The sequence below is a fragment of the Mauremys reevesii genome, unplaced genomic scaffold (assembly GCF_016161935.1).
Source record: "Mauremys reevesii isolate NIE-2019 unplaced genomic scaffold, ASM1616193v1 Contig23, whole genome shotgun sequence".
Taxonomy (NCBI): Eukaryota; Metazoa; Chordata; order Testudines; family Geoemydidae; genus Mauremys; species Mauremys reevesii.
Genome location: NW_024100833.1, coordinates 30,729 through 42,286, shown reverse-complemented (window position 1 = coordinate 42,286; position 11,558 = coordinate 30,729). Strand labels below are relative to the sequence as shown.

General features: G+C 61.7%; 2 protein-coding genes across 8 annotated transcripts; one reads left to right on the top strand and one right to left on the bottom strand.

Annotated features, from left to right (window-relative positions):
- On the top strand, positions 1-5,995 carry LOC120393562 (suppressor of cytokine signaling 3-like). Of its 7 annotated transcripts, none has more exons than XM_039518195.1 (3): positions 1-415; positions 2,172-2,209; positions 3,963-5,994. In XM_039518195.1, the coding sequence occupies exon 3, from the start codon at positions 4,043-4,045 to the stop codon at positions 4,652-4,654; it is 612 nt and encodes a 203-aa protein (XP_039374129.1). In that variant the 5' UTR covers positions 1-415; positions 2,172-2,209; positions 3,963-4,042; the 3' UTR covers positions 4,655-5,994. The 7 variants fall into 7 exon arrangements, with proteins under 7 accessions (XP_039374129.1, XP_039374127.1, XP_039374126.1 ...); XM_039518193.1 differs by having other exon boundaries at positions 1-478; XM_039518192.1 differs by having other exon boundaries at positions 2,172-2,278; positions 3,963-5,989.
- Positions 5,996-7,149: 1,154 nt separating this feature from the next.
- Positions 7,150-10,673, bottom strand: LOC120393563 (40S ribosomal protein S9). The gene is made up of 5 exons (XM_039518197.1): positions 10,574-10,673; positions 9,282-9,404; positions 8,656-8,778; positions 8,333-8,519; positions 7,150-7,399 (listed from the first exon to the last, which is right to left on the bottom strand). Exons 2-5 carry the CDS (start codon positions 9,376-9,378, stop codon positions 7,222-7,224), a joined length of 585 nt encoding a protein of 194 aa, XP_039374131.1. The 5' UTR covers positions 9,379-9,404; positions 10,574-10,673; the 3' UTR covers positions 7,150-7,221.
- Positions 10,674-11,558: the final 885 nt, after the last annotated feature.

Below are 11,558 nucleotides of genomic sequence, written 5' to 3'. Positions count from 1 at the left end.
CGGCCAGGGGAGACTCTGGCCCGGTGTCAATTTCAGGCTGAGCTGGGGGTGTGTGAAATTGACGAGATTAGGGGCCGGGCTGGCGAGGGGGGGGACCTTTCCTGTACCGCCCCCCCCCCCGCCAGCCCCACAACTCCCAATGCATCCAAGCCTCCTGCTTGTGCAAAAGGGAAAGTGGTTTTTCCTCCTTCCCTCTGCGGTGCCTGCAGCGGCTTCCCGGCAGCTGCCCGCTCCAGGGGCCCTGCTCCTCCCCCCCCCCCCCCGGCCGGAGATTGGGGGCCCGGCTGCCTGACCAGGATGTACCCCCCAAGGGGGAGGCTTTCCTGTGACTTGGGGGAGGGGAGTTGATTTGCTCCGTTTCCCTCCCCCCTCTGCCCTGCGAGGACTCCGGGAGTAGCCTTCCCAGCACGCCAGAGTGAGTCTACACGGGCTGCTTGCAAAATCGCCTCAATCCGGACTGGCTGGGGGTCAGAAAGGGGTGAGTTACAACGGGGGATTATTTCATGGGGCGGGGGGAGCCGCCATGGGCAAACACCCACAACAACTACAACCAGGGGAGTTTGCAAATAGATGGGGGGGGCTGGACCTAGGGCAGCCCTGGCTCAGCTGCCCCCTAATCTGCCCCGCTGACCCCCGCCCCCCCGTCACCCACGAAGCACAGCAGCTGGCGAGACAATGGGACTTTCGAGCACTTTTAGCAACACCCAGCTCCTGCTCCAGGAGTGGGGGGCCGTTAACGAGGATAACAACCACCTGGTTGATTTTAAGGAAGATCTTTGCAATGACTCTTCTCAAGGGATTCTTTGGATTTTTTTTTCTCCAGATGTTTTTTTAAGTGTCATTTTTGTTCTCTCCACCCCGCCCCCTTGGACCGTCATGATTTCTTATTTCTCTCTCTGCTACATTTTGAATTCGGCCATTCCTTTAATTGTTACTGTCCCACTGACTTAAGGTCAGTTACAGCTTGGGGGTTGTCTTTTAACATCGGTTTTAGGTTAGTTATTTGGGGTCAGTTTCCAGGTTGGTTTGGGGGGGGGGGTAACATTGATTTTAGGTTAGTTATTTGGGGTCAGTTTCTAGGTTGGTTTTGGGGGGGTAACAGTGATTTTAGGTTAGTTATTTGGGGTCAGTTTCTGGGTTGGTTTTGGGGGGGGGTTGACATTGGTTTTAGGTTAGTTATTTGGGGTCAGTTTCTGGGTTGGTTTTGGGGGTTGACATTGGTTTTAGGTTAGTTATTTGGGGTCAGTTTCTGGGTTGGTCTTGGGGGGCGCGTTAACATTGGTTTTTGGTTAGTTATTTGGGGTCAGTTTCCAGGTTGGGTTGGGGGGGTAACATTGGTTTTAGATTAGTTATTTCGAGCTATGGGGGACCAGATGTCTCGATTTTATAAGATCCGTGCCGATATTCAGGGCTTTGTCTAATATCCAAGGGCGGCTCTAGGAATTTCGCCGCCCCAAGCACGGCGGCACGCCGCGGGGGGTGCTCTGGCGGTCGCCGGTCCCGCGGCTCCGGTGGACCTCCCGCAGGCGTGTCTGTGGAGGGTCCGCTGGTCCCGCGGAGCCAGTGGAGCATCCACAGGGTCGCCGGCAGGAGGTCCACCGGAGCCGCAGGACCAGCGGACCCTCCACAGACACGCCTGCGGGAGATCCACCGGAGCCGCCTGCCGCCCTCCCGGCGACAGGCAGAGCGCCCCCCGCAGCAGCCGCCCCAAGCACTTGCTTGGTGCGCTGGGGTCTGGAGCCGGCCCTGCTAATATCCCCACCTATTACCTTCCGCCCCATCCCGGTTTTTCATACTTGCTAGTTGGGGGTCGGTTGACGGGTTGGGTTTTCGGACATTTTAGTGTGGTGATGACTTCAAACTGGGATGCCCGGGCCGCGGGGGCCCGTCACACTGGCTCTGGACCCTCAGCACTTCCAAAGAAGTGACGCGCGCGAGCGCGTTTCGCTGCAAGCGATGGGACAGATCCGAGCGGGTGCAGAAATCCGTGCCAGGCTCTGGGCCTTGAGCCGGGAGGGTTTGCGTGAGCCTTAGTACAAGGGTTCCCAGAACTGGGCTCAGATTTCACGTAGCACGATGCAGATCGGGCCCTTCGTTACTTTAATAGGTTCAGGTTTTTTATAAGAGTTTGGTTTAAAAAAAATATCTCGGCTGGATTTCTTCTCTTTTAGGACCAACCAGAAGAGTTCCTGTTCCCCCGGAGCTGGAGGTTTGTTCCAGCCTCGGGGTTTCCTGGAGGAAGTTGGAGCAGGGAGTGAATTTGGCGCAGCCTTAAAATGTTTGTTCCCCTTCCCCCCCCCCCCCCTCCACACACACAGACAAAGCAGGATTCGCTCCCTGTTCTCTGGGGCACCTGGGCTGGGGCAGGGACAGGCTAAGATCAGAAGAGTTTGGGGGGGGGGGTGTACATCTTGTGTGGGGAGGAATGTGGGTGTGTTTGTTTTGTGTGGGGAGGAGTATGCGTGTGTGTATGTGTGTACATTTTGTGTGGGGAGGAGTGTGTGTGTGGTGTGTACATCTTGTGAGGGGAGGATTGTGTGTGTGGTGTGTACATTTTGTGTGAGGAGGATCGTGTGTGTGTGCATGTGTACATCTTGTGTGGGGAGGGGAGGATTGTGCGTATACATTTTGTGTGGGGAGGATTGAGTGGGTGTGTGTACATTTTGTGTATATATGTTATGAATATGTTTGCATATTGTGTTGGTGTGAATGTATACATGTTTTGTCCATGAGTGTGTTCCACACACACACTCTCTCTGTGTATATTGTGTGTGTGTTTATGCCTCTTATGCTTTGTGTGTAGTGTACACAGAGACAAACCAGACACGCAGGAGATATATATTTGTCTTTGTGTTTACCATATCTGTGTGCATTTGTGTGTTATACGTGTGTAAGAGGGTGCATGTGTATGGGTTGTTGTGAATGCTTGTGTTTGCATGGGTGTGTTTTCAGTGTGTGTGTGTATAATTATATAGAATAATATGTTGTGTTTGTAGATCTGCAATGAGGTTTCTGATGAGTGTGTTATAAGTGTGTGAATGTGGGGGTGGTATGGTTTTGTGCGCATATTTTGTGGGTGTGTCTTAAGTGTATGGTGTGTATACAAACACACACAGTGCAGGGCTCATCCCCTCCAGCATGGGGCGGCAGGGACACACACACAGACACACACACACAGCGCACAGGGCTCATCCCTGCCAGCATGGGGTGGCAGGGACACACACATACACACCCCATAGATTTGTAGGTATGTTCTCCTGTGGGGTGTGATTATGTGTGTGTATCTACATAACTTAGTGTGTGTATCGCTGGTGTACAGAGGTGTTTCTGGGAGTGTGTGTTTACAATTGTGTGTGGGTGTGTGTATAACTGTATGGGGTGCAGTTTGCTGTGTGTTGCTGACTGACTGCTGAGTGACGTTTTTCTGTGTGTGGGGGGGGGATGTTGTAGGTGACTCTAAGGGTACGTGACTGTATGTACGTGTGTGTCTGAGCCTGCTTGTGTGCACCTGTGTCGCTGTGTGTGTGTGTGTGTGTGTGTGTGTGTGTGTGTGTCAGTGATTTGTGTGTGTGAGAGGCTGTATCTCCAGCACTCAATATGGGTGGCTGATTGTGTGTGTGTGTGTCTGTACACACATCCCTCTACAACTGGAGGTGATTCCAATCTTAGAGTGGTTAGAGAGGGGGGGCGGCTGGGAGCCAGGACTCCTGGGTTCTCTCCCCAGCTCTGGGAGAGGAGTGGGGTCTAGTAGCTAGAGCAGGGGGGGTTGGGAGCCAGGAGTCCTGGGTTCTCTCCCCAGCCCCAGGGTCATTAGGTCGTGAAGAGCATTAATAGCCGGTGTTGGATTCTGTGTGAGAACTTCCCGGTATCGGAATCGATCCGTCGCCTGTCCTGAGCTGCCCCTCGCTCCCGACCCGCAGCCCCAGGCTCCCCCCAATGACCCCCCTGCCTTCTCTCCACAGATGATCCCGCGGGAGGGACCCCGGTGACCAGGAGGACTCAGCAGGGAGCGGGGGGAGGAGAATCCGGCCTGGGCAGCGCGATGGTCCCGCTGTGCTGGCCCTGCCTGCACTGCTGCCCGTACCCCCCGGCGGCCATGAGCGGGCCCCCCGCCCCCTCCTACCACTACCGCAGCTTCTGCGGGGACTTCGAGCGGGTGGAGACGGCGCTGGAGCGGCTGGAGGCCAGCGGCTTCTACTGGGGCAGCCTGTCGGGGGCGGAGGCCAAGCGGCTGCTGAGCCCCCACCCGCCGGGGGCTTTCCTCGTCCGCGACTCCTCCGACCACCGGCACCTCTTCACCCTCAGCCTCCGCACCGGGGCCGGCATCACCAACCTGCGCATCCAGCAGCAGGGGGCCGCCTTCCACCTGGAGACCCAGCCGGGGGCCCCCTGCCCGCCCGCCTTCGCCTGCGTGGTGCAGCTGGTGGAGCACTACCTGGGGCGGGCCGGGCACCCGGGGGGACCCTGCTACCTGGAGGCCCAGGGGAGCCGCCCCGAGCCCCTGGCGCTCGCCCGCCCGCTGCGCTGCAAGGTGGCCTCGCTGCAGGAGCTGTGCCGGCGGGCCGTGCGGGCCAGCGTCCGGGCGGGGACCGAGGGGCCCGATCTGGAGGGGCTGCCCGTGCCCCGGGCCCTACGCAACTCCCTGCGCTGCTAGGGGGCCCTGCCCCAGGCCCTACAGAACTGTCTGCGCAGAGGGAGGGGAGAGGAGCAAGGGGGGGGGCCCACCTCCGCTCAGGATCCCCCCAATGCTCGTGGGAGGCAGTGGGGTGTAGAGGGAGCCCCCCCGGTAACTTAGGCCTTCTCAGCACACCTGGGGGAGGGGAGGAAACGGCAGAGTGGGACCCCCTTTAGGACACCCCAGGGTTTTCCCACACAGTGGGAGGAAGATCGGGGAAGGGGTCTTTACCCCCTGCCCTATGGAAAACCCAGCACCGCAGGGCGGGGAGAGACGGGGGAGGGGAGCAGATTGGCCCCAGCCCCATGGCAGCTCCAGAGTGTGGGGGAGATGGGACTGGAGGGGGCTCTTCAGGCCAGGGTAAGAACCGGGAGGGAGACACAGGAATTGGTTGGGGCTGGAAGCCAGGACTCCTGGGTTCCCTCTCCAGCTCTGGGGAGTGGGATTTAGTGAGGGGGTTGAAAGCCAGGACTCCTGGGTTCTCTCCGCAGCTCTGGGAAGGGCATTGGGTCTAGATCCCAACTATTCCCAGGGGAGCCAGATTGGACCGCGGCCGCTTGCCGGGGCTCCCACCTCATCCCCTGGAGGGCGCCACACCAACCGCATGGACCTCGTCTCCCGCCAGAAGCACTCGTGGCCATTACCAGCAGCCGGGCTGCATGTGGCGGGGGGGTGGGTCTTGTACCGCTGCATCGGGATGGAATAAACCTGTCTACTGCATCCTGCCTCCCACCACTGCTTTGGGGGGTGCCTGGGACCTGGGGCCCCTCAAAGCACCCACAAATCAGAGCCAGCACCCCCTGAAGGGAAAAGCCCCATCTCCCCTGAGCCAGGCAAGACCCAGGCCTGGTCCCCCATTCCCTGCCAGCTGGCGGCGGTTGAGGGATCCTCCTGTCAACAACTTCCCCGTCCCACCCCAGAAGCTGCTGCATCTAGCCGTGACCCCAGCCTGACCCCCTTCCGCGCCCAGCCGTTCCCGTAAGGCTCTTGGCACCACGAACGCTGACTCGGGGGAGCAAAGTTACTGAAAACAGCCTCAGCGGTTCAGAAAAAACCCAGCTGCTTCCGCCGCTCCGGCTTTCGCTTCCCCCAGCGGCCGGGTTCAGGGGCACCCGCCGCACTTTGCCATCACAGCCCCAGGCTGCTCCCCCACCCCTGGCACCCAGCTCAGCCCCAGCCTTTTACCCTCATTTCCCAGCAGGGGCCGGCCCTGGACCCGCCTCTCTCGTGGGTGGGGCTCCCCCAGCTGATCCAGCACCAGGGGTCACAGTGCCAGGGGCTGTGGGCAGGTCTCTGCCCCCATCCCCTCACAAAGCCACTGTCCAGCCAGCTACTGGCTGCCCCACATTTGCTGCTCCAGCAGGCAGGGGCCAGAGCCCCCTTCTCAGCCTGGGGGGATTCGGGGACGAGCCAAGAGCAGCCCTACCTAGTTAGAACAAAGGTTCATTTGCCTGGTGCCCCAGCGGGAATGAACAGACGAAGGAATCACCCCCCCAATCCCTCCCCCGTGCCCACTGCCAGCTTCCAGGAGAGGGGAGGGGAGCTCAGGGCAGCCTGGCACCACCATGAGGCAGGAAACAAGAGGCCAGGCCAGGCACGCAGGGAAGGGGGTCCCACCTCAGGTCACTCAGAGAACAGGCCCTTTCCCTCCCCTCAAGGCCCCCAGAGCCATAGCACCCCCACCCCCAGGTGACAAGAGGGAGCAGTGAGAGAAATCCCCGCCCCCCCCCCAGGCTTGGCTGAGACAGCATCAGGGCAGAGAGCAGGAGGGGGGCTAGGACCCAGGGGACCATTCAGTGGGGGGGTGGGGGCAGGGCAGAGAGGAGTATCCCACCCAAATGCTCTTCTCTAACCCCAGAACCCAGGCATAGCCAGCAAGGGGAGAACCCAGCCCCCTTTGCCCCGTTCCAGCCCATGGCAAACAAGCCAAACTCCTCCCCCAGCAGCCACATGTTTGTTGAGCTGGGGGACAGTTTTCTAGAGCTGATGCTGCTGTTCAAACTGCCCCATGGCGGGAAGGGGACGAAGCCCTGAGCTGGGCCCCATGGCCCTTGTGACAGCTCCCAGCTACTGTCCCTTCCTACCCCTCCCTGGGAGTCACCTCCACCCCCATCAGCATCAGCCAGCCCCTGATCAGGGTCAATCCTCCAGCCCTCCACCCCCACCGTGGAAACAGGCAGCAGGTCTGTGATGGTTTTATTTCCAAGGGCCAGTGCTGCCTGCAGGCCAGCAGGGGAAGGGCAAGCAGCAGGCAGGACGGGGCTCATTTCCAACCACAGGGAGCTGGGGAACTACCTGCTGCAGGGTGCATGGCCCAGCAGATGCTGACAGCAGGTGCACGGCTGCCTCCTGCTCACAGCCCAGAGCACCCCCCTCTGGTGAGGCACAAGACTCAGAGCATTTGGTGCCAGGCCGGGGTACAGCAGCCCTGACACCCCAATGGCAGGACCCCGCTAATAGGCCAATCCACCCAGTTCAGCTCCACTCCAAACTGGTTTATTGATACAGCAGTGCAGGCTGCCCAGCAGGGGGAGCTGCCAGGGCCTTTAATCCTCCTCTTCCTCATCCGCCCCGCCGGCGCCGCCCTGCCCCTTCTTGGCGTTCTTCCTCTTGACTCGGCCAGGTCGGCCGCCCCCGTAGGGCGAGCGCAGCGAGAAGTCGATGTGCTTCTGCGAGTCCAGGCGCACGATGAAGGACGGGATGTTCACGACCTGCTTCCGCACCCTGGGGAAGGGGAGAGGGGTGAGGGCAGGCACGGGAAGCCACCTACCCACAGTGCTCTGGGGCAACAGGATCCAGATCAGAATTTAACATGCAACCCCTGGGGCAGATGCCCCACCCCTTTGCCATCTTGTAGCTCCTCCCAGAGACTCCCCAGAGCCAGCTGCACATCAGCTGCTCCTGGATACCAGAGTCCCATCCCATCTCTTCCCCACACCCCCAGCCAGCTCCTGCTGGATTCACACCCGGTACCAGAGTCATCCAAAGAAAAGGGGTGACCTCTGGATTGATGCTAGGGGAGCTGAGATCAAAACCCAGCCCTGCCCCCATTGCAAAAAAGAGGAGTGACTCCAGATTGACACCAGGGGAGCTGAAATCAGAACCAGGTCCCACTGAACCAAGCTCCATTACCAGGTAGCCCTGGGATCCAATCCCTGTTTGCAGGGAGCAGCCGGCGGCTCGTTACCTGTGCAGCAGCCCCGAGCGCAGGGGGCTGGTGGGACGGCCTGGCCCTTCGCAAGGTGTACGGCTCTGCCGCAGTGAGCCTTGCCGACACGGGCAGCCCTACCGCCCGCTAGCCGGAGCGCAGGGTTGGACCGACCAGGGGGCTCCCCAGGCCGGAGCCTGCCCCACTGGGCAGGGGCTCCACACACCTCACAGGCTCATCCAGGAGGGCTACACAACACAGCGAGAGCAAAGCTTTAGGCACGGGGAGGGAAGGAGCAACGGCCAAACTCCCCACATCCTTGGGCTCAGCTTTGACCCTGCCGAAGACACAGGTCAGTCACCGAGAACGGGGCCACTGACCTGCCTGCCACACGGCCCCTCCCCACCCGGTCCCACTCTGTGTAACCCAGCAGACCCTCCTCCCCTCCCTCAGCCAGGGAGAGAACCCAGGAGTCCCGACACCCCCAGCCACAGCGGCACGTGCCCTACCGGATGTGCCTCTGGCGGATCAGCACCCGGGCGTGGTGGATGGACTTGGCCAGGCCCAGCTTGAAGACCTGGGTCTGGAGGCGCCGCTCCAGGAAATCCTCGATCTTCAGGCCCAGGATATAATCCAGCTTCATCTTGCCCTCGTCCAGCACCCCGATGCGCACCAGCCGGCGCAGCAGGGCATTGCCTGGGGGGTGTCGGTGAGACAGGGGGTTAGACCCAGGGACCCTGCCTCTTCCCCTCCCAAGAGCTTCAGACAGCTGCTGGGACCAACTCCCAGCACCCCCCCACCATGCCACCCCCCCCACACCCTGCCCCCCTACCTTCAAAGAGGCGTTTGGGGTCCTTCTCGTCCAGCGTGAGCAGCTCACGGGCCGCCTTGCGGATCTTGGCCAGGGTGAACTTCACCCGCCAAACCTCGCGCTTGTTCCGCAGCCCGTACTCGCCTGGGGAGGAGCAGGGCTGTTACCAACAGGGACAACAGGCAGCCACCTCTGGGGTGGGGCACGGGGGCGGGTTATACAGGGACCCTCACTGGGCACTGAGATGTGACCTCTCTGGGGTGGGGCGTGGGAGCTGGTTATGCAGGGGCTGGTTATACAGGGAATCCTCGCCCACCGCTGGGACACGGTTCAGGACTGTATCCCACTGACTAGAAGCAGGTTTAACACTGCCTGGACTAATGGAGTTAAATCCCCTAAAGATCAGAAAATAATTCCTGGGCCATTCATGCTGCGTCTAACAAAGCAAGCTGCATATGGTGGCACAGTGCCCCCTAGTGCCAGCCCTGACTGCCAGGGACAGCGCCCCCTGCTGAGCCCCCCGCAGCCCAGCACCCCCTAATGCTGCCCTAGGGCCAGCCCTGACAGGGGAGATCGCCCTTGCCCCACCCCCTGCTGAGCCCCAACCAGGCACCAGCCTGAGCCCCCGGCCTGCCCCCCAAACTCACCAATGAGCTTCAGCTCCTGGTCGAGGCGGGATTTCTCAAAGGGGCGCCGAGGGGTGACATAGGTCTTCCGGCACACCCAGCTCCTGGCAACGGGCATCCTGGCCGAGGCTGTGGGCTCTGGCCCTGGGGGGAGAGGCAGAGGGAATGAGCTAGGAAGAGACAGGACAATTCTGCTCCATCCTCACCTGCCCCCAACCAAAGCACATGGGGCCTTGGTCCTCCAGCTGCCACCACACAAACCCAGGGCACAGCTTATCCTGGGGGGGCCCCGGGCTGTGAACTGGGGTCAGACAGGTGCTCCCTGTCTAAGCCCCCAGGATCACCCCCCAATCATCTCCCATCAGGCCACGGCGCCAGCATCCTGCACCCACTCACGCTGTTCTCAACAGGTGTCTCTGCCACGCTGCTAGCGCCCACAAAGCCGCCTTCAGAGCCCTCAGCTGCCCTGGCATGGGGTGCGCTCAGGCCACAGCCAGCGGGGGCCCCTGGCACAGCAGACACTGGTATGGAGCAGGGAGCAGAGCCGTGGGCACGAGGGTGAGCGATTGCAGGGAGCCGGGGGAGGGATGCCAGGAGCCCACGGTGGGTGCAATGGGATCAGCCAACACAAGCTATGAAGCCGGGACCCACTAGCACTCAGAGGGGCCGCCCCGCTGGTGGGTCTGGACAGCACCGAGCGCGGCAGTTACACTGCAGGGTGCCACGGACCCAGAGCGGCCTGCCCTCGTTACAGGGCCCCGGGTGACATCGAGCCCCCGGGGAGGGGCTGCAGACCAGCCCCCGGCAAGGCAAGAACCGACACGGGCACTCGGGGTGCTCAGGGCGTGTCCTGGGTGCAGGAAGGGGGGCGGGGGGGGCTTTGGCCCGGGGCGCAGCCGGTCTCTCCCGCGCAGCCGTGTCTGCAGCTCCGCAGGCGCCTTGCAGGTGGGGAAACTGAGGCACGACGGGGGGAGCCACTTGCCCGATGTCCGGCCCCGCTGCAGCAGGCGGGGGGGAGATGACCCCCCCCCCCAATACTCGGAGCCGGGGGGGGCGTCCCTGGCCACGTGTTGCGCCCCCTCCCCCTGCAGCAGCAACAGCAGCGCGCGCGCCAGGCCCAGGGGCCGCACGCGCCAGAGGCCCTAGCTCCCCGCTCGCCTCTGCGCATGCGCGCCCCCGCGGCGAGCCGCGCGCCCCCCTTCCCCGCCGTATCCCCGCGCGCCCGGCCTCTGCCGCGCGCTGGCCCATCAGCCCGGCCCCGCGGCCGTCCGTTCCCCAGCCCCCACCGAGCGCGCGCGCGGCGCGGCCCTCACCTCACACCAACAGGCACAGCGATGGCGGGTGAAAAAAAAGAGAGCGGAGCACCCTGGGGCTGCCTTATATACGGCACGGGAAAGGCTCCGCCCTCGGGCGCTTCAGCCAATGGCAGGGCGCCACCGGGTCCCGCTGGCCAATGGAAGGGAGGCGCTTCGCGCCGCCCGCTGGCCAATGACTGAACGCTCCCGGGGTCATAGAGAGAGATTCCTAGAGCGTCGTAGGCGCGTGGGAGAGTGTTGGGGGGCGGCCATTGCTGGGGGGGGGCGAACCCCCTTCCCGTCCCGGCCATTGCTGGGGCGAACCCCCTTCCCGGGGGGGGCCGCCATTGCTGGGGGGGCGAACCCCCTTCCCGTCCCGGGGCGGGAGCACCATTATACTGGCACAGGGGCCATGACCATCAACACTGGGGATAATTCGCCCCCCCCCATTGACACCTGTCCCCTTTTGCTGCCCAGCGACCATTGATGTACTTCAATATCTCTAGTCCCGCTGTCTCTGCTGTTTGCTTGACCCCCTAACTTCAGCCTCCAGGTGCCGTTTCCACTGGGGCTGGCTCCAGTGTGTCGTTCCCCCGGACCCGATCGAGGCTTCGTAGGGCTGTTATTGCTAATATTTGTGTGTCGGAGACAGAGCCTGCGCGGGGCTACGTCCTTTCCGGACAGTCGAGGAGAGATGGGAAGTCACAGTCAAAGGACACACAGACAGGTAGTTGAGGGTGAAGGGGAAAACAGTGCGAATCTTGTACAAGTCAATACAACAGAAAAGGCGTTGCAGTAATACTGCTTGTTACCGTTATGTGTGTTATAGCGGCGTCAGGCGCTGCACAGATGCAGGTGTAGACCGTCCCTGCCCAGCTGTCGTGCCGGGCGCTGCCCAGACCCAGCGAGAGAGGATCCCTGCCCAGCTGAGATCAGGACCTTGTCATGCTGGGCGCTACACCGTTCCAGTGGGAGACAGGCCCTGCCAAGCTGAGATCCCTGC

Coding starts and splice junctions, on each gene's coding strand:
- LOC120393562 (XM_039518194.1), top strand. CDS start 4,043: ATGGTCCCGCTGTGCTGGCCCTGCCTGCACTGCTGCCCGTACCCCCCG.
- LOC120393563 (XM_039518197.1), bottom strand. CDS start 9,378: ATGCCCGTTGCCAGGAGCTGGGTGTGCCGGAAGACCTATGTCACCCCT. Junction 8,779..9,281: donor CCAGGAGCTGAAGCTCATTG/GTGAGTTTGGGG, acceptor GCTCCTCCCCAG/GCGAGTACGGGCTGCGGAAC. Junction 8,520..8,655: donor CCCCAAACGCCTCTTTGAAG/GTAGGGGGGCAG, acceptor GACACCCCCCAG/GCAATGCCCTGCTGCGCCGG.